Source organism: Manacus vitellinus, unplaced genomic scaffold (assembly GCF_001715985.3).
Source record: "Manacus vitellinus isolate BGI_N305 unplaced genomic scaffold, ASM171598v3 scaffold_42_pilon, whole genome shotgun sequence".
Taxonomy (NCBI): domain Eukaryota; kingdom Metazoa; phylum Chordata; class Aves; order Passeriformes; family Pipridae; genus Manacus; species Manacus vitellinus.
Window position 1 is genome coordinate 2,724,603 of NW_021940553.1, and position 22,042 is coordinate 2,746,644.

The 22,042-nt window shown below is 43.0% G+C and overlaps 1 protein-coding gene across 4 annotated transcripts in view; it reads right to left on the reverse strand.

The window, feature by feature from the left end:
* The window catches only part of SETBP1 (SET binding protein 1), a 265,374-nt gene that overhangs the window by 197,963 nt on the left and 45,369 nt on the right, over window positions 1–22,042 (reverse strand). For 3 of the 4 annotated variants that reach the window (XM_018078772.3, XM_018078771.3, XM_018078773.3), the window contains one exon: window positions 13,741–13,824. The exons of the other annotated variant lie outside the window; for it this stretch is intronic. In XM_018078772.3, the coding sequence (XP_017934261.2) occupies window positions 13,741–13,824 (84 nt within the window). The remainder of the gene's footprint in view (window positions 1–13,740; window positions 13,825–22,042) is intronic. 4 annotated transcript variants of the gene reach the window in all.

Genomic DNA, 22,042 nt, shown 5'->3' on the forward strand with positions numbered 1-22,042 from the left:
TGGAAAATCAAGATTGATCTTAAATCCTCAGCCCAGGCTGAGGCTGTAACAACTAGGCAATGTTGGAATTGCAGGAGTGCAGTGTCTGCATGTCCAGCCCACCCCAAGCAATGCCCATGTGGCAGTGCACACTGGGGTTAAAACCAGGAAATATAAGTCTGCCTCTGCTGGCTTTTTCTGCTATAAATCAGCAATAAAAGCCAGCTGTGAGGAGTAAAATCTTATAAAGGTAGAGGAGGTGGGAGAAGAGGTTCAAGCCTGTTGCAGATGGCAACTTTGTGTTAGCAGTGAGTAACCAGGCAATTAAATCAGTGACTTAACAGGCTTTTTCCACACTTTAATTGTGAAGCAGGGGTGTCTGTGGCTCAGAGCAAGCAAACCACAAAGCAGACTAAGCACCATGCAAGGAGAATCTGAATTTGCACAAAATACTGCATGGGAGACCGGGTACATGGTGAGGAACATATGCAGGCTACTGTTTGCAAATGGAAATCAAATAGGTTGACATTACCAATAATGAAGTGTGAGGTTGGCGTGGTTTCTCTCTCAGATTTCAGCATGGTTTATTTTTATAGAGGCAGCTTCCTCGTGCAAAGTGTTGGCAAACAGGCTGCTGGCAGGGAGGTGGGGAGGGGGGGACTAGGGCAGACAAGGCTGCTTGGGGAGGGCACAGGACATTCCCCACCTGCTGGGATGGAGCAGCAAGCAGCAGGGATGGAGCTCCAGGACAGAAAAGTGAAATTCCATAGAGACAAATGACTGAGCTGTTAATATTGTGGACGAGAGGCGTAAGGGAAGACGGAGGAGCAGAAGGAGGAGAAAAGTAAAATGCTGCTGAGCAGGTATCAGGTGCTGAGAGGGCAAGGGTTACAAATGACAAGCTCAAAGACAGAGCTGGACAAATGAAACAACATCTCTGTTGCGTGAAGTCATATGAACAAGTAACTACATATATTGATATAACTAAATATATTCCCCTGTCCCCAAGATTATTAGAGCATGTCAAGCTTTGCCTCTACTTACCCTACCCAGCAAACAGCTGAGAATACAAAAGCTACACTGTGCTGCGTGCCTTAAAAGAAATCAACTTAAACATTACAACACCTCCATCCCAGTGTTACGCTCTGATGCCAGGATCAACACACAGATGGTCTGCCCTCCCAGCTCCCACCGCTGCTCCCTGGCAGCTCAATGCCTCGGAGCATCCTGCAGGCTTCCCTGCCTCCTGGCTCTGCCTGGACACGTGTGCGCCCAACCAAATGACCTCATCTGGACTGGATTGAGCCTTCCAAGTCAAAATAAATACAGCACATTGGAACTGGCAGTGATTTTCAAAGGTTTAAGTTGGGTCCCTCTCAATTTTCACTCAGCACTTTATACATTTGGTCTGTTACAAAATGGGAGCATTTTATATTCCCTGCTCCGATACATATTTTATAAACCTTCAGAAAAGCTGCCTCTTATGCAGTTAATATTTTGGTTCCAAAGTTAACTGGTTAAAACATTTTAATAGATTGGGCATGGAAAAAAAAAAAAAAAAAAGAAGTAAAGGCAGGTGAGAGAAATGCTGGGGGAGGTAAAATAGCAGCAATGTTTGGAATGGCTCAGGAACCAAGACAGCAAACCTGGTCTTTTTAATGGGACCACCCAAGTGAGAAAGACCTCAAGCTCTTACTCACGTGTGTTATGTTCACTGCAGTGGAATTCAAAGTCCAGAGGGGAGTTAGAAAAAGTAATAGTGGGGTTCATTAAGGGCTTAGCAGATGAGAGAAAGTGCTGGGTTCCCACCAAAGGCCATTCCCAAACTTGCCAGCGGAATATCAAGTGATCTCAAGTCCGGGAGCAGGGAGACCGTGCTGCTGGAACAACCTGTCACTGCCTGCACTTCCCAGAAGTCAGCCGTTGTTCATCAGCTTCTCCTGAATGTATGTGGTGGCAATTTTCCAGAGGTGAGTAACATCACCTCCTCTAAACACATTTCTGACAGCCAAACAAAAAAAAAAACCAAAACCAAAACCCAATAAACCCCAAAACCCCTTCTGGAGGCCACTTAACAGAACAGCATTTGAGGTTGTGGTATTTTCTCCAAACAACAGCCTATACAGGAACCCTTCCTTATTTAAAAATAATTACTTAATTCAACACCAAACCTTTATGTATTATGAATAGTTCAGTTGGGTTGGCTGAGTTAGGTCTAAGGTTCATTCCTAGGTCATAATTAAAAACATTACCAGTGAGGAAACTATTTATGCTGGTGTAAGTGCCAAGATAAGACAAACCAAGACATAATAAAGGAAAGAAAAGTTTAGAAAGTGACCTAAAATAGGAGAAGTGGATGGAGATACAACAGATCTCCCAGCGATGGCAAAGCTGGGTTCTTAGATTACTGCCCCTATTGCTTTCTCCAGCCTACTTGAAACACTCCCATCAGCAAAATCCTGTCATTAGATTTAGCAATGGCATCTCCAAGGACAGAGCAATAGTCATGCACTGGATTGGCTGTATCAGTATCCCTTCTCTCTGGGATTACACTGTTTGTATCCTAGCCTCTAGGAAAGAGGATGATTGATGTATAACAGCAGAGGAGGGAGGAGGGGGACTAAAGGGAGGGGGAGAAGATGGCAAAATCTGGTGCCCAACATGAAACATTTAAGCCCTAAACTTCTGTGGGAATATGATCCTACCCTGCAGCGTTGCTATTTTTTTGCCACGGAATTAAAAAGAAGGACTTTTCCTGGTGTCACTGCAGGCCAAAGAGGATAAATCCAAATGACAGGGCTTAAGTTATGAATATGGGGAATTAGAGATGAGAAGTAAAGCAGCTTATAATGACTCTTCCATTTGCTCTTTGGATCGCAAGCTTTGGTATTGATTTTGAAATGCCCTGTCTTCATCCTAACAGCTTCTTGGAAATGAAGCTTGAGAGTTTCTTCACCTTGCAGCCTCTTCAGCATGATTTGATAATGATAAAAAAAGAGAATATAAAAGCTTTTGCAGACTATTATTCATCAGGTATTATGATATTAATTCATTCCCTTGTTTTCTAAGTACAACCACTGACCTCCTGGGAGGATGCTGAGAGGGAGATTTCAATTAACTTCCTTACAAAGGCAGCCAATGTTCAACTCAGAGCCTCCATTCCCAACAGTGTCAGTGCAGGGAGACATGGATGCCTTGACAACACATCAGTCAGTCAGTCATCTAAAGTCAAACCATACAAAAAGCCTACAACAACTCAAACCTTGCAGCACCAGGTAACACAAAGTTCATGGAAAGTGGCTACCATCTCCTTGTCATCCTTTTCACATAGATATTCAGGCAGCCTCAAGATACTTACATGAGTCTCGGGCCCTAACACCCATAGACAACACCAGTATCCTTATCCAAATGGAAACTTTTGTTTTTCCATGACCAAAACATGACATGGTCATGGTCAAGCAACTCAGGGAGTATTAAGAAGCACATAGGGTTGGGAAAGCTGATTTTATCATCTGTTCTTACCCCAGCTTTGAGGTAAGTAATCACATTTTCCACTGAGTTGCAAAACATTTTGAGCTCTTTCTAATGGGCTTGATATTAACTACCAGAATACCTGTGATGGGCATCTTTGGTGGGATGAAACAAAGGGCCACCACTTCCCTCATGGATTTTTCCTATTTGCTCTCAGTGTTGTGCAGGTAGAGTCTAACCCATTCCAGCAATGGAGTGAAATAGCTTCTCTGTCAAATAACTCACGTCCTTGAGGAGATAAGACTGGGAGAAAAACTAAGGTGAAATAACTTGGCTAAGTTTGTAGAGGAGATCAGTGTTGGAGAATGAGAGACAATTTCCTGGCCACCTACACCAATACTGAGCCACTGAACTGATTCTGCTGCCCTCCAAAAGTGAACTTCAGTACCTGAGGATGGACAGTGAGGTTTCTTATGGCTCTTCACTTTTCTCTCTGTTTTTCCTTCACAAAAGAAAAGCCACTAATATTCGATCATTCCTGAGTGTAAGATGCAGTTTCTAAAATGGGGTTTGCACTTAACAGCCTTCAGTTGTAGACTACATTGATGACACTTAAAACATGCCCATGAGCCATAGCAGAGTGATCCTATTACAGCACTGCCTTAGTAATGTTGTGTTAGTTAAGGTTATGTTGGCTGGTTTTGAGGGTTTATAACCCAGCTGTGAATATATTCCCCAGGCTGGAGCCAGTTGCCAAAGGGATTTAGTCCCGCAGTGACTTTTTGGTGTGGGTTTTTGTGGGGTTTTTTTGGTTTTTGCTTTTTTATGTTTCCCTGCCTCCACACACACACACACTTTAGATCAGATTTTTGTCTGTTTCTTTTTAAGATGCAACATAAAAAGATTAAAACATCCCTCTGTCATGATGCTGGTAGGAGCCATACTATATTTCGAACTGGTGTTAACCTACCTCAGGCAAGCCCTACACCACGTACTCTCCAGTCTTTAACATGAAGGATATCTGTGCTGCTTTCACTGCTTTATAAGAGAACTGAGGTCTTGCAGGAATTAAATCACACAACTGGTTGGGTAGGAAACCTCAGACTGAGGGTATGAAGAGCAATCTGACTCCATAGGCACTGAACCCCTTCTTCTTCCACCTGCTCTAAAGACTTGCAAAGTATAGCCTGAATGACTTTTCCCACACACATGGGATTTTTTTTTCTTCTACAAAGACCACTTTGGTTACAGTTTTATTTGACAGAGCTTCCTGAGTGTTTTCCAGGAGGTGATGTTTTAAAAACTGATTTTGACCTATATAAGGAGACTTTAAACCCAAGGCACACATGCAACTACTGTCTCTTACCAAGCCAAACTTGTATGCAAGAACAAGAAACTCATGAAGTGGAATATAGGAAGGAGTAAAAGGACACAAGGAACAAAGGACTATTTAGATGGAATAGTGCAAAAATATTCCTATCAGCATGGTCAACTCAACAGCAGAACAAGCTCGCGTGAGAAAATCATGAAGAGCCTGAGCTGATGGAAAATTCAACTGAACACATTTTCCATGAATAACCAGTGTCAGGAGTGAATATTTGCTGAATGCAGAGCAACCATATTGGGTACAATTCCAGACAGAAGACCTGCTGAAATACAGGACCTGAATTTCATCGTCTTGACATTTACTCTGGTACAATGTCAGCAAAAAGAGGGTGCAACCTGCTACAATTGTGCTTGGGCAGCATTTTGCACCCGTGGTGACTGAGACAGGCGTGAAGTGCTCCACAAAGCTTCAAGCACAGCACTCCAACCAGCGAACGGGTCCCTCTCTCCATCTGCCACCCTCCACAGAGCCTTTGCACTTCCCTTGCACCTCGCAGCTCTCAGCAGCTCTGAGCAGGCCGCTCCATTTGCACGAACCTTGGAGGAGATGGGATCTGGATTCACGTGGCATCTGTCACCTAAAAGGCTGCTGACTGATATTGACCCTGCCATGGTGTCTTCACACGCTGGCATCTGCCAAAGGGAAATGGGAACAAGACAGAGTGGAAAAGGCAGCAAAGCCGGGGCTGTTCAGCCTGGAGAAGGTTGCATGGAGCAACCTTACAGCATTTAAAGGGGGCCTACAAGCTGGAGAAGGACTCTTCATCAGGAACTGTAGCGATAGGACAAGGAGTGATGGGTACAAATTCAAAGAGGGGATATTTAGGTGAGATATTAGGAAGAAATTCTTTACCATGAGGGTGATGAGACACTGGAACAGGTTGCACAAGGAGGCTGTGGATGCCCCAGCCCTGGCACTGCTCAAAGCCAGGATGGATAAGGTCTTGAGCAACCTGGTCTAGTGGGAGGTGTCCCTGCAGGGGGGACTGGGACTAGGTGATCTTTAAGATCCATTCCAACCCTTAACATTCTATGATTCTATGAAACTCATCACTGAGTACCAGAGGGTGATGAGGAAAGATGGTCCTTCCTATATCATAATCAAATGGGCAAGTCTAAATCTTCACCCGTGCCTTTTCCTCATCCATCTGCATGTTGCTCCTGCTCTGGTTGAGTCTCCTCAAATCAGGTAAGCTGCTAAGGCATAACAGGATATGGGATCACTTGGAGCTGCTCAGCAACACAGCTTCTCTCTTCCAACTCCTTCCCTCTCCATCCGTGTAGAGAGATCAGTGAAAACAACAAAACAGTTATTAATGCTCACTGGCATTTCAGAGCCTAAGTTACATGAGGCAGCATTTTCTTCAGGTGCTTTAGCCCTCTTTTAGCATTCTGCTGTGTGTTTGCCTTTGAGCAGTATAAATGACTCTTTCAAATTCAGCATTTGAGGCTGAGGATGACAATTGATAACACTAATATTTTTCAGTGTGTGAAGCACTTTTCATTCAGAGGGCTCTCAAATGGCTTTTCAAAACCCTACAGCTTCCCTTCATTCACAACCAAAATGAACCTACCTCCAAGGTGGAACAAAGGACCCATCAATGCAAGGTACACAGCAATTCAGGGCAGGAAGTGAAGAATAATATGTCCCACTGAAGGCACAGGGTCAAGTAGAGTTGGCAGAAAACATATCCTGAATGAGAGCCTGGACAAAACATCATCACCAAGATTCATGTGCTCCAACCCAGGAGGGAAAGTGCCATGGGATCATCACTCACTAGAAAAGGTCGGAGCCCCAAGTTTTACGTCTTGAAGAGGGGCAGGGCACTGCATTAATGTACACATTCAGAACTGCCTCAAAAGAAAAAGGAAAAAGCAATTTGCTGACTACATTTCTAAAGCCTTTCCTGCAACTAAAAAGGGCATTATGAGTTTTTTGGTCTCCCTTTTCCTGTAGAAAGGAAAGGATCTATTGAACTTCAGTCTACATGGTTCTACGCTTTACAGGAAGCCCAACCCACTCTGAAAATAATATGAACAGTAAGAGGAGACCACAAGGTGAAAAACTCTTGAAGTGAGTACAAGACTATTCATAAAATAAGTGAGAAAAGGAAATAGGTGATTATAAAAGGTCACTAAAATGTCAGTTTACCAATGGCATTGTGTGAAGGGAGGTGTAACCCACTGCAAGACAAACCTATTACAGCTGAACTTGTGAAGGACATCCATAACCTCAATCTCTTTTGTTCAGAAGCTTACATTTCGGAAGCTCCTTTCACAGCATTATCCCTCTAAAACTTACTTAAATCTGAAGAATGGGGACTTATCCACCCAGTTCCCACTTCACAACTGCTTCAATTCCACCCAGCAGATGAATGAAACCAAAAAACTTTCCCAGCCACAAGGAATGCAGATGCTCAGCACTAGATCCAGCAATTACCGAGGCATAACTACTGCATGAAATTGGGAGGTGCAAGAAAAGGCATTTGTTTCATTCAAACACCTCTTGTCCCCAGACAGATCCCACTAAGAGGAAGAGACTTCCAGCTTTTGGAAAAGATTTCTGACATTTTATTTTCTACAGCATGTTGGTTCACCAAACAGAACTGGTTTCACCCTGTAGCACCACTAGCAGCAAGATTGTGGAGAGTGAATAGGTAAGTAAAGGTGGTTCCAACATCTGTATCATGGAGGGGGGAGAACACTCTGATCTGGCAGGAGGAACAAGATGCATCAGTATTATATGAGTATTTTGGAAATTAAAAGTTTAATTGGTGAGATGAGCATAATGTCAGAGCTATAAGATTTGCTTTTAATAGGCACCAGTGCTGAAAAGTATGTGTTTATCAGTGGTACTCTATGTAATACCTCCCTGAGATCTCAAAGGACTCTGGGACAGTTTCCTATAGTTCCAGGTTCTTTGTATGATGATCTAGCAGGCTTTATTGAATGAACAAAGTATTTTTAATGGCATTTTACTGCCCAGATATCTCAGACATTTAACATTGTTACTCTTTTAATTTACTTCTTGTTTTAGCTCTTTACAACCTGTGCAGAATCCAATGATTTTTCAAGCAGAGATTCAAACTCTGCCAATAAACATGGGAGCAGGAAATGGTGAACAACACACCTTCACTCCCCCAATTCTCTCCTCTTGCTTCATTCCCACCCTGTATTTCCAAGTTAGCCAATGCTTTCATTTATTTTTATTACTCTTATTTCTTTTTAGCAGAGAGAAACATTAACCGTGGGGGTGTAATCCAGGTTGCTCAGACAAAGTGCGGGAGCCTTTGCACCCCCTCATTTCGTGCTTCAGTGCATTTCTTGCTGACAAGTGGAAGAATGCAAGGGAGAGCCAGGAAAACTAAGGCAGATTCTCCGAAATCTGGTCTCAGCCCTCTGCTACACCCTCAGCAGATATTACAGTGCTGGCTGCCAAATGAACTTAGCTCTGACACAATTCAGGCCAGGCCAGTTAGCTATTTAAAGACGTGGGTTTATTTATACCCTTTTTACCCTCCTCCCCTCCAAACTCCCACCCTGTTTTTTTAAGATGGCAAATTATCAGTAGCCCTGAACACATAAAATTTGACAGTGGTTTACCAGACAATCTGTATTGGTCACTTTGTCTTTGCTGGTACTTTTATCCTTCAATAAATTCCTTCAACCATTAAACAATGTTATTCCCACAACAACTTTGGCAGAGATCAAAAGAGTGTGGCAGGTTTGCTCCAATTTCTACTGCTACCGGTCAGGTATTGAAGAGCTAGTTGGAGACAAAAGATGTTTTTCTTTTCTTTGCTCCCTTCTAATTGGTTTTGTCCTGGAATTCCACAAAGCCAGTGAAAACATTTTAAAAAGTAATTAAGGTGGGTTTTGGGAGGCGAGGAGATTGGTTTCAGTCCAGTACTTAACTCATTGTGCTTTTGCTGAAACAACGATGACATCAATTGATAGCACTGTCTCACCTTTTAAAAAAGAACCTGTACTGCTAGGAAAACCAGAATAATTATGAATTAAACTACTGTCTTGGCAGATCTCTGGTGACAGAAGGAAGATCTATTTTGAGATATAGAGATATATATGTCTGCAAACCCCAGTCCAGCCGCTCAGAGAGAGAAATTGGACTTCTCACAACTGTTTTGCACAAGGTGGACATCATTGCATGCATCATCTCTACAGTGCAGTGTTCCTTCAGGGAATCCAGAAATCCTCAAAAAAGCTGCTTGATTTGGGATCTGTTTGGTACAATAGGAGTCCAAGAGAGCTGAGCTCACAGTCAGTCTCGTCAGCTGTTGAAAACTGTTGCAACCACTAGAATAGACCTTAGAATCTTATCCCTGCAGGGACCGTGCACACACTGAGTTATACTGGGATCTCCTTAAGTTTAAAAAGAGGAATATCTAGCAGACAAATAAAAAAACCTCTGTGAGATTATTTAATCCCTAACACTGAATTCAACCTTTGGAAAGAGTCAAACTCTCGTGAGACTTCAGGGGAAAGGAGGACACTCAGATGAGGCCGAAGAAGCCCACAGGGGAAGCTGCCTACTTCATTTCTGGAACGTGGACCATGTGCAACTATTTTTAACTTTGAACTGAGCTCCTCTGCCTCCTGCCAGAAGGCCTGAGCCCTGTGCTGGTGCAACGAGAGCAGTGGCCCAGCCATCCCCTAATAGCTTTTACTTCTTAATAAAGAGCAGCACTTAGGCAAGGGATGAGGTTACTGTCGGAGGGGTCATGATTAATAATGATTAATCTGATCCTTGCCGACATGAACTGGATCCACCATTCACTAAATAATTACTCTGCAGCATGGATACCATTTCCAGAGGAGGCATACATTTGTCATATTAAAACCAAAACCAAACACACAGAAGGACAGGAGTGTCTGACTTCTCAGTAACACTTGGTCTCACAGGCACCATCAGAAAAGTTAAGCCAAGAGAAAAAGGAAAAAAAAAAAAATCAAAGGATAAGAGCAGTTAAACATTGATGAGCCACCCACCTTTTGGGAGAAGCAATGGAAAACAAATAAAACTAAACCCTGAAAAAGCAGAGCTGCATGTGCTGAGGATATGGAGCACCATGCTACTTCTGGTTCTCAATCTTATGCATGCCTTTAATATGCACATTATTTGCCCACTCACACATTTTCCTCCTGTTTTTAAATTACAATTTTTTTTTTCCCCCTCAGAAGGTACACAAATGAAATCACTCCCCAGGAAACATCTTTCCTATTTTATGTTAGTATACTACCTGGCATGAGGAAATTCTAGCCCAGGATTGCCATTCTTATACAACAATGCACCTCAAATATTAAGCAACATTATAATAATTTATGGGGAGGCATAAATTATTGGTAAACTAATAACCCCTCCTAAGAGCATATATGAACCTTACAATTACATTAGGATGTTTGTGGTGCAGAGTCTTGGTTCTTGGCCTCAGAGCATGGATGAATTTTACTCCCACAAAGCACACAACCAATTGGCAATTTTGCCAGCGGTAGCAAAAGACACACAGCTTTTGCTGGCAAGAGAGGTGGTCTTATTTGGGGACTCCTCTGAAGTCATCCTGCTTCACTGACCCATAATTTCACCTAAACCATGCATGGGTGATAAGACTCTAGTTCTTCAGTGCAGCTGTATCCCCTTTGAGGTTTTCAAAGCTTTTGTGGGATTTTTATTGTGCTGTTTAGCCTTCCACCTCATCTTGGAGGGTTCAGGTTGGACTCGGAGGCCTCACAACACAGGCCACCAGTCCCTGCCTGGAACAGGAAAGTTGGGTTCCTTGTGCCTGTTGTGAAACCCCAGTCCCATGTGAGCCTATCTGCACTTCTGCCCTTGACAGGTTTTACACACTGGTGCCTTGCACCATGGAAAACATCACGCAGATAGTTGTGGTTTTGGCTGCCAGATTTGGGGGGGGCAGATCTCAGGTCAAGGAGTTTAAAGTGCCATTTCTTCCAAAGGCACATTGGAGAACCACAGAATCACAGAATATGCTGAGTTGGAAGGGACTCACAAGGATCATCAAATCCAACCCTTAGCCCTGCACAGGCCCATCCCCAAGAATCACATCATGTCCCTGAGAGTGTCATCCAAACACTGCTTGAGCTCTGTCAGCCTTGGTGTTGTGCCCACTGCCCTGGGGAGCCTGTTCAGTGCCCAACCACCCTCTGGGGGAAGAACCTGTTTCTAATATCTAACTTAAACCTTCCCTGACACAACTTCAGGCCATTCCCTCAGGTCCTGTCACAGGTCACACAGAGCAGAGATCAGTGCCTGCTCCTCCTCTTCCTCTCATGAGGAAGTTGTAACTGCAATGAGGTCTCCCCTCAGCCTCCTCTTCTCCAGATGAACAGGCCAAGTGAGAAATACCAGTAAATTAAACCCTTGGCAATGGGGTGATGAATTGGTTCAAGTGGGGATTTTCACTGGTGGGGCTGTGTGTTTGAGGTTTTTTGCCAGTTTCCAAATTGACTCAAAAGAACGAAAGAAAAATAAAATCTTTGCAAAACATCACCTTTCACAGAAATTTCAGGCAAAAAGTAGTTGGTGAGTCCCAAAACTTTAAATAGCTATTTACTTATTTATGCGTACATTCATGCAAATGAAAACTAAGTTGCATATTCACAAAAGTTTAAAGAGGCATCAGAGTGAAACACAAAGCAAGGAAAAGAAAAAAAAAAAAAAGGTCCCAACAACAATAATGAAGGTAAACCTTTAAAATCTGAGACAGGGCGCAGAAGGAGGGAGTAAAGCTCTGCAAACAAAACTAAATCCGGTGGACTGTTTTTCCCCTTCACAAAGTGAAACAAGCTGTTCCTAAAATAATGCTTCCTTGGTTTTCTGGCAATTAGTGTCCTGAAGGATTAGCCTACAATCGTCGGCAAGTGTTTGCCTTTCCCAGCCGATGTCACCATAGAAGTCTGTGTTTATCTACAAGGCCCAGGGGATAATTTATAAGCTGAGCTGAGGTCCTGCATTTACAGACAAATGTTCCACACTGCCACCCACCCTCCTGTACTAGTTTCCTCCCCATCCACCTCCTGTCCCCTTAAATACAGAGAGGACCCTGCCAGGGGCATGATGAATGAGCTTTACAGCCTCTGAAGCAAGCACTTGCCCCATAGTTTATGTTGTCACAGCAAAGAAAGAGGTACTGAAATGGTCAATACATCACCAGATAACATCAAAAATTAGATTTCAGAAAGTAACTGAATGCAAAAAATAATTTTCACTGTTGCAGAAAACATAAAAGAGAATGGGATTTTTTTTACTCTCTGAAAACTGTTGCCTACTCCATAATTAAAATATTGCCATTTATGAGTTTCAAGTCTACCACACAGGGTTTTTTAGAGATACTGCTATGTAAAACCTCTCTGCAATCAGGGTGTTCCAATTTAATTTCTAATCTGTACTACCAGTGGTTTAATGCTGCTTTAGTCCTGTAAACCACAATATATCACAATATAAAAGACTAAAATTGGTTAGAGTGTTTGTTTCCATATTATTTTTTCCTGATGCGTTAGAGTTTCAAAATGAGAATACTAAGCTTTTATTTGAGAGAATGGGAAGCCAGTCTTTAAAGAAAAGTAATACGAATCCTTGTCTTGATGGCCAACTGATAATATAGCTCATGAGAATGAATCTGTTATTTTGAAAATACTAGTCAAAAAAACACAAGCAAAACAAAGCAAATCAATGAATGACCCAATCTGACAAAGAATTTGTAAGTGTGACCAGTGTTCCTCACAACAGAGCCTACTACGAAATAGGTGGATGGATGGATAGACCAGTAGATAGATCTGTTCTCAGATCTTCTCAAATATTAACAAAACAAGGCTTAGAGACATTGTTATTAATTACAGTTGATGAATGTTAAAATTTGATGCATTTTAAAAATGAAAAATACTTTTCTTCTTGAGAATTCATCTCTTTTCCCCTCAGGATATTATCAGGAGTTTCTGAACTTTTTGGACACTGTTTGAATCTGCTTCAGGTCTATACCCAGTCACAGGCTGTTCACAAGGTACATTAGAGAACAAAGTTGTTTGACCTTTGAGATCAACTGTTTCACTTTGCCATATTTAAGACTGGATGACCTGATTTTACAAAATGTTTATGCTCAAATCAAATTTTGTTTCATTTTCGGAAAGAATGATCTCCAGATTCAAACTTCTTTTTACCTACAAAGCCAGAAGGACATAATAACTAAAATATTTGACAGAGATGAATAAGTGCAAAATGGTAGGAGGTAGCAAGAGACCACCAGCTGGCTGTCATAACGAGCACAGACCATCTCACTTGCAATTACTGAACCCTACAAGTGGTCCCACCAATGTCAATTTGACCAATTTTAGAATAAAGGGCCATTCATTCCAAGTAATGAATATTGAAACCTGGCCATCGGTTTGTGAGCAAGTTTTTACATGTCTGTCATGAGGGGACCTCAATAAGAAATGTCCTTTTGATGGTGTCACTTCAGAACAAAAGCATGCAAAGAATGGCACGTTTTTCTGTAGCTGCCACCCATCTAGGCAGATACAGTAGGAGACCAAAGGTTGCATGCATTTAGCCAGCAAGGAAATGCAATATTCTTTAAGAAAGGCATTGCCTGGAGTGGATTTTTATAAAGAAACAGAATTCATGAATAAATAAACCAGATGTGAATAAGCCAGGCTAGGGCATTAACAGCTCCTAGTGCAAGGAATCCCTGATCTTGCTTAAGGGTTTTTCTACAAATAACAAACACAAAACCATCAATGTTGTAATGTTGTTGATCATGTCAAGAACTCTGTTTGTGTCCAGGAACTCTGATATGCAACAGCACAGATCAAATCCACCAGATGTTAAGACATTTCTTGTATTTCCATCAGTAAAGGTATATAATGACTGACCTGATCTGAGTCTTTCACTTGAGAATTTTTCCCTTTTCTGCAACCACAACTCATAAGCAGTTTTGCATCTCCAATGACTTTTCCCTAAAAGAGATAAGGCAAGAAAAACATCAGCACAATCTCAACCACTGAAGACCAAGGAGTCTTGTATTTATTACCAGAAACAGGGGAAGAACGAGCATTAGGGAAGCCTGTGGACTCATCTTGCATTGCTGGGAGGTACCCTTTCACAGAGGGGTAGCTCCCAAGTGGCCATGAAGACTCTTTCCCAAAGGCCAATATCACAGCATCAGGGATGTGACATAGACAGGGGTAGAAGGATAGCAAGGTACATGGGAAAATGCAGTGGGAAAGCAAAGCTGAAAAGAAATGTTATTTTAACCTGTTGTTTTCATACATTTACATAAACAGAACAAGTCTATCATGCTCAGAGAGTACAAGTACCAAACTGCAGTGACTTGAAGAAAAGCTCCCTCACCAAGTTAGCACTTACTTGCTTTTAGTGTGCCTAGATTTCGTGAAATCAAGTCTACAGGTGTGACTTGCCCTCAGTAGGACAATGGGTCCACATCACCACTGGTAAATCCCTGCCAGGAATTCAACAGCCCACCCTCACCCAGCACTGCTGGCACAGACCCTGTAATTTCTATAACATAGAATGTTTGGATTGGAAGGGACCTTAAAGATTATCCAGTTCAAACCCCCTGCCACGGGCAGGGACACCTTTCACTATACAAGGTTGTTCAAAGCCTCACCCAGAGTGGCCTCAAACACTTCCAGGGGTGGATGTTGGGGCCAGCACAGATTTGCAAAGTAACAGAGTCCCCTCACTCTCCTTTCACCTGCAACCAACAGTTTGAGAAGGAAGTTGAGCTCAGACACCTTATTTTTGCTGAAAACCCATCAGACTGAACATGATTGGAGAAGTAAGGTCCCTCATGTTAACATGGTTCTTTTCTGGGGATTATTTGAGTCACCTTGGTTCTTCACCATAGCATTTTTGTTGCTTATCAAACCTGGGCATCTTGATAAATCATCATGACAGAAAGGGGTTGGGATTCCAGGTTTGGTCAAAATGCTCCTTGAACTCAGACTGTAACACAGGAAATGGGAGTTCCCACGAATCTGTCACAATTACTTGCTTCCCATGGGCACACACACACAAAGACATTGTCTATTTTCAGACTTCTGCTGCCCACAGCTGAAAAATAAACACTCTCAGCATCCACTGGGGAACAGAGGGAGAATCTGATCGTGTACAGCCATGGAGAGTCACGAGATTTCAGCTGGATTAATTTATATAGAAAAGGAGACCCCAACACTAACACAGTTATCGAGTTTAGTCAAGTGGAAGTGCTCTGTCCTAAATGATGAGGAAGGGAAAGGGCATGATAAAAAGGAGTTGCAGCCATTGCTCAATGTCAGGGCACAGCAGATAGATGACCCTTGGTGGCAGGAATTACAAACAGGCAGATAAACTTTTGGTCACCTTGGGAGAGCCTGCAACCTGCCAGGTGTGGTAAGATCTCTTACTTGGTGACCTCAGCATCTCACAAGTTCCAGTAAGGTCAGATAATGTGCAGAAATGATCTTTTTTCCTCTTTCCAAAAGAGAAGCTGGGAAAAAAATAAGACACTGAAAAGGTAGTACTGATACTTAGTCTGATACCTAACAAAATGCTTCATTTGGTGTGCTGATAGCATCCTTTCAAACTTTGAGGTTTTCAGGGGACTACTTGCAATTGGCATCCTCTGCCTGTGACTCCAATCTATCAATGGTGTTTTACTCTTGCCCCATTATTACAGTCCTTCAAATATCAGTCCATAATCTCTAAAATTAGAAAACCATTGCCGAGAAAGAAGTGATTAAACTAGAAGTTAAAGCAAGTGTATTAAATTATGATGATAGTGATAGGAAACTGAGGCCCAGGAAGAGACTTGTCTGTCTAACCACACTCATCTCACACTATATGAGACAAGTTGGAGCTACAAAGGACCTAAGAGAGACCCACACATTTCCTAACAGGCAGCCAATGTGCAGTCAGGGTATACTGGGGTACCTTTAGCAATGACACACACTTGTGTTTAATAAACTAGATCCATATATACCTTGTTGATGGTTAATTTGTCCCAGTATCCACTGCAAAGTCGTCATATTGAAAAAGATAATCCAACTCTCTTTTAACCACAAGCCAAGGGAAAAACTCCCATTTTTAGAGCCTTCCATGGCTCTAATGTGACCTGAGCTCATGGCAAACCACAGCCATGTTCTCCTGCCCAAGTGGAAATATCACCAATTTTATTTACTAGAGAGAAATTGCAAGGTGTTGCCCATAGTCATCTGGGAAATCAGGAGTAGAAGGGAAATATTAACCCAAAACTAGATTTTTTTTTTCTTTTTCTCTGGCAGTACAAGAATGAAGGGGTTCTTCCATTCCCTAAAAAAATCAAATGAAAGCAATGCACTGGATGAATATTTTTACATCCTTTTCCAGCTGCAGAGGCACCTCTCCTAATGTGCACTGGCTGAATGAGCTGCTACCTCCACCTTATTTTGGGAAAGCTTCTTATGAGCAGATGCTTAATTTGGGGATAGGTGTCTAACATTAGGCAGCTAAGTTGAAAGGCAAAAAGGAAAAAAAAAAAGCATATGGACAACATTTGCAGCCAGTCGCAACTCTGTTCCAGAGCAGATGGAGGCCTTGTCATTCAGGGGTTTCCTCACATACACCAAGCAGTTCGGTGGGGATAGGGAAAGGGGCTTCTGTTTGGATGCTTCTGTCTGGAACCAGATTAGAAGGAAGCATGCTTTTGCACAGCACACGCCTTGTGTTACATTAAACATGCATATGCAGCTTCAGCTTTTATTCAGTGATCTGAAACAGAGCCCTCCAGGGTGCTAAGGGTTAGGGAGTTTTTGTTTGTTTATCTGTATGTTATTTTACAGTTTCTAGTGCCCAAAGAGTTTGTTAAGAAATTAAAACACCTCGCTGGGGCTATCCTACTGTGGATGTTGCCTCCTGATATATCCCTCCTTCCTTCGTCCAGCAGCGCCTGATAAGCATAAGAGAGAGAGAGAAGTACACTGCAAAGAGGGGAGCCTCAACTCACTGGGTATTAATAGATGTTTCGTCTTGATTTATGGAGCATCATTTCCATGTTTCCTGGCCTTTTAATAACAGTGTTGAGGAAGAGCAATCAGATATGTCTATCTCGTATTGGCCTCATAAGCCACCAGCGTGCCTGTAACAACTGTGGATAGAGCCTTCCTTAATCTTTGTTCACGAAGCCTAGCCATGAATAAGTGAGGAAGAGCACAGTTATGTAGAAATCTTACAGATGTACTGCCTACTTTTGATGAGATGGTGTGGTTTAGAAGCAGGTAGGCACAAGGTTTTCCAGGAGGGAAGCTCACTTTGCCTTCTGCTGGCTCCTACCCGTTGTCAGACACCACCCTTCCCAAGGCAAAGAGCAAGAAGGCTCCTTGAAAAAGCACATATGTCACATCATCCCACCTCTTATAGGGGATCTCTCTGGCCTCACCCATCTCCTTGCACCACAGGCTTCAGCAGTTGGCCAAAATGTGCAGAAAAAGGAGAAAAAAAATCATAATAATAGTAACAGGCTTAATTATCTCAGCTGCACGGGTGACAGGAGCTGAGCGGATGCCAATTTTAACAGACTGTGGTCGAGAAATACCGAACTGCGTCACCCAGAAGTCAAATGAGGGTCGGTCACAACTCGCTTCACGCCAGCGGCTCCGGGGGAGGCTCAGGGGCACACACAAATCACGGCAGCGTCGCCCAGAGCTGTCCCAGGCAGAGCTGCCAGCCCTGTTTAAAGGAGTCAGACACGAGGCACATGGCACCGGCGGCCCTCCACGGAGCTGCCAGGCCCTGTGCTCTGGAGGAGCTGGCTGGGATTAACGGCAGGATCCCCGTCCTCCTCCCGCTCTCCCAAGCCTGCGGCTGAAAAGCTCAGCTCAAGAGGTGGGCTCAGCTTAGCAGCACCGTGTCATGCACCTTGCAGTGGCTGACAGGTACAGCATGGCTCTGACCTGCTCGGTTTTCATCAACCTTCCTCTGTTCTGGGCAACAGCTACTGAAAATACTGGAATTAGCCTCTTCCCCAGGGAGCTGGCACAAACACACAGAGGATGGTCGGGCGCTGGAACTACCCCAGGGCAGTGGTCACAGCCCCAAGTCTGCCAGAGTTCAAGAAGTGTTTGGACAAGGCTCTCAGGCACATGGTATAACTCTTGGAGCTGTCCTGTGCAGGGCCAGGACTTGGACTCGGTGATCCTTGTGGGTCCCTTCCAACTCGAGACATTATCCTATGATTCTGTGACTGCAACAGTGAACTCTAAAAATCCCCATGGGTGCACAAATGCAATTAAGAAGTACAACATATTCAGTGCTTATTATGTTTTTTATGCTGTTCTGTCAGGGTGATCCACACATTTTGAAGAACCAGTACCCAAGTGCCTATAGTAGAAGAGTGGGAGAGAAGGGGGGAAAACAAGGGAAACAAGAACTGAATCCAAGGTGGAGGCAAGCGGCAGTACAACAGACAGCTGGTGTTTGGGTGGTGGTAAATCACCCTGAAATGAGCCTCTTCCCTCAGCTCAATGAGGCCTAAACAACAAAGGAAGGCACAGCTTGCAGCCGGACAGCCTGCTAGCCAACCACAGACACACATGACAGCTTCATTCAGGAGCCCGGAGTCAATACAAAAGCTCCGAAATCAATCCGACATCCTGCGACCTCAAACAATGCGCCAAATCTTCTCAGAATTGGAGCCCCAAATGAGGGGGAGCAGCATTCAAGGGAGATCAAACCGCAGGGCTGGCATTGAAAGGGACTAAAAAAAGGAGAAGAATGTTCCCAGTTTATTAATGGCGAGGTCTGGCCGGCTGCATCCCAGCCGCCATAGGTTACGTTCATTAAAGGGCAGCGCTTTGCACGTATTATGCAGAGCGCCCGGAGAGTATGTGTTGTGTGCGTGTGTGCGCCAGCGTGCCCCTCACTTGCTAGAGATCAGGATGTGCCTTTCTGCTTAGCACTGTTGTCTCCCATCAGAAATTCCTCCTGTGTGAACCGCAAACGGGGTTTTTTCCCACTTGAGCGAACTGTATGGGCACAGACGCGCACACATGCGCTCGCTCTCTCTCATCCCCGAGCTTGAAAAGCATAAAGGAACTCAGACAGGTTCTTTCCAAGTTAAAAAAAAAATAAATAAAAAGACAAAAAAAAAAATAAATAAATCCCAACGTTTCACATCCCCTTCCCTCCTGGCCATACTTTCAGCTCACACACACACACAAAATCTACTACAAAAGGCTGAAGCATTATGCGATTGCTGCTGCTGCTGCTGCTGCTGGAGTTGATTGCTCCATAAACCCCACTCCTATGTGCCATAAAGGACCTGGTCCCACAGCACAACAAATCCACAAAGAAGAGAAAAGGAAAAACAAAAAAAAAAACAACAACCCTGCTTCAATCTTAAATCCCTGGAGTTGTCCCCTCCGGGCAGGATTGCCCCTGCTGGGGTAGTTTCACCTGCAGAGTCTGTCTTGCAGCACTAAAAAAAATGGCACCCTTCCCCCTTCAGCAACAAAAAGGCCAAGCAAATCCTTTTCTATCAGCTTCACTTTGAATGCAGGTGGAAAAGTAGAACGCAGACACCCAGAAATACGCCAAAAACCCCACAAAACAACAACAACAAAAAAAAAAATTGCAAAAGTACTGTTAGGATTTGCCTATTCTAACTAAATCTTTTTCAGCTGAAAAAAATTTTTGAAAGACTCAGACCTTGAAAGTTCTCTCCTCCTAAGATGCACTGTGTAAAACTGAGGGCTTGCTAGAGGAGATCAGACTTGAAAAATGCTCCTTTTTCTGTGCTGAAATGTGAGTAGATGAACAGAGAGGGTTGAAATTTTCAAAGCCATCCAAGGATCTTGACACATATTTCCCATGTGTTTTCACTGAAGACGTGTCAAAGTCTAATCACTTTTGCTTTTTGTGTGTCACATTGATCTTATATTCACGACAGACACAGCTGTGGAAGCTAGGAAGCTCTCTCAAATTTGGAGAAACTTAGGCAAACAGTAAATGTTTCCTAGGATGCTGCAATTTCCATATATTTTATCTCAAATGTTGGGGGAAAAAGTTAGAGAAAGGAGTACGTTCCATCCCTGGAAGTGTTCAAGGCCAGGCTGGACAGGGCTTGGAGCAACCTGGTCTAGTGGAAGGTGTCCCTGCTCATGGCAGGGGGTTTGGAATGAGATAACCTTTAATGTCCCTTCCAACTCAAATAGTTCTGTGATTCTACGAAATGAATATCAAGGTTCCACAAAAAAAAACTTTATGCTTTATTCACACTTTATTTCACTAATCTACATTATTACTGGTACACCTCTGGGATCCTTACAGACCATGAACATGATTCTTATCTCCTTTTCTAGGAAGACATCTCTAATTTTACCTTGTGATAATGTTACACAGATGCCAGAGGGCAAGTGGGCAAGGACAAGCATAGCAGATTCAACAAACTAATCTGAAGTGGAATGGAAGATCAACACCAAAGGCAAGACGAGGTGATACCCAAACCCCAGGCAAGGAGACTGGAGAAGTCCTCACCTGGTTTATCAACAGTAAGACAAAAAGCCTCTCCATTAGCTTTCATAGAAAAGGAAAACTGCAGCCAGCCTGGGTGAGTGCCTAAATAGGTGGCAGATGAGTGGTAGGAAACAATAGAGGCTGCAAGGATTCCTCACACTGCAGATGAAACAGAGTCTGCAGGGATCAACTGGAGAAAAATTAAAGGCTAAGTTTGTTGGGAAGATAATAAAGTTGAAAATTTTCACTCTAAAATATGTCTGCCTTCACACTGAAATAACACTTTTTGTTTCACATATCTAGTGAGTCCAAATGTACACTTTTCAATTTAAAATTCAAGAAAACTGAGCGCTTTGGATGAACTGTCTTTTTTTTTTCCCCCTGCCTGCTTTAAACTCCCTATTTGAATAATTTAACAATCTATCTTAAATATTTCACCAATAAATCACAGGCTTGTGTTTCTATTTCATGTTAAAACTAATCAGTGGTGGAGTGCCTGAGCTGGAAGTTAAAATTCTGCTCCACCAAGCCAGCGATGCATAATCATTTCTCCTCAGACTCTCTGGTGAATGAAAACTTCTCTGCAGAATTTATGTCATATAAAAAGTTCTTTGTGCAGGCATAGAGTGCAACTGTGGTCCAGGATCATCTGAATCCTGCCAACAGGGCTCAGGATTTCCAGAGCTAATTGGTTTGTATAGTTTTCCCACCCTGCCAAGCACAAGCATGGAGCTCACAGATGAATCCCATCCATGGGCACATCGAGATAGAGTCCCACTTCACCAGTCAAAGCGCTGATAATACACACAGAGCTCCAAATGGTCCACGCATGTGATGATTGTATTGGGATTCCGTGCTTGTTCCCATCAAAGAGGAGGAAGTAGAACAAAATTAGTATATCGTTGGCCAAAATGAGTTATTTTTAAGAATGCCTCTGGAGTGAAGGTGTTGAGAGCCTGCACCAAGGAACACCAAATCCACTGAGCATCAGCAGGAATAAAACTTCTCAAGTTCCTAAATTGTGTAGCCATTTTAAATTACATTTCAATGAGGTTGTGATGCAAAAGCAATACAATTATAAAACCTAAGAAAAATACACCTACCCCTCCCTCACCCTCTCCCAAAGTCCCAGTTCCTCAAAACAAAGCCAGCAAGCCTCACATATCTATAATTTAGTGCAATTAACTCTAATTTTGTTCCTAAATCATTGAGACACATTCAATGCAAGACTCCCTCCGGTCCCAGGCAGCAAAATCCAAAATGCATGAACAATGTGAATAGATAGCAAGAAGCTGATAGATAGCATATTGAATTCAAAAAGGAAAACGAGAGAGAGAAAAATGAAGGCTAAAAGGAAAGGGAAGGGGAATCACTGTCAACTACATTATTATTAGGCTGCCTTTCAGTTTGTTTTGTGTCAATCTTTTACTTAGTTTTGTTTCAAAACTTAAAAAGTCATGTCTTTTGCTTCAAAGACATCTGTAGTGGATGATCTCACATTGATGCCCACAGGAGCAAAATATACACAATCCTATATGCACAGAAAACAATCATCTAGGGCAACATGACTCCTCTTGTGCAGCTGGGCAAATGTCTCAGCATCCCATCTCCTAAACCTGGCTGGATCTTGCCTGGGGCAGAGTAGGCGAGGTGAAATTGGAGATATGTTCTCCTCCTCCTCCTCAT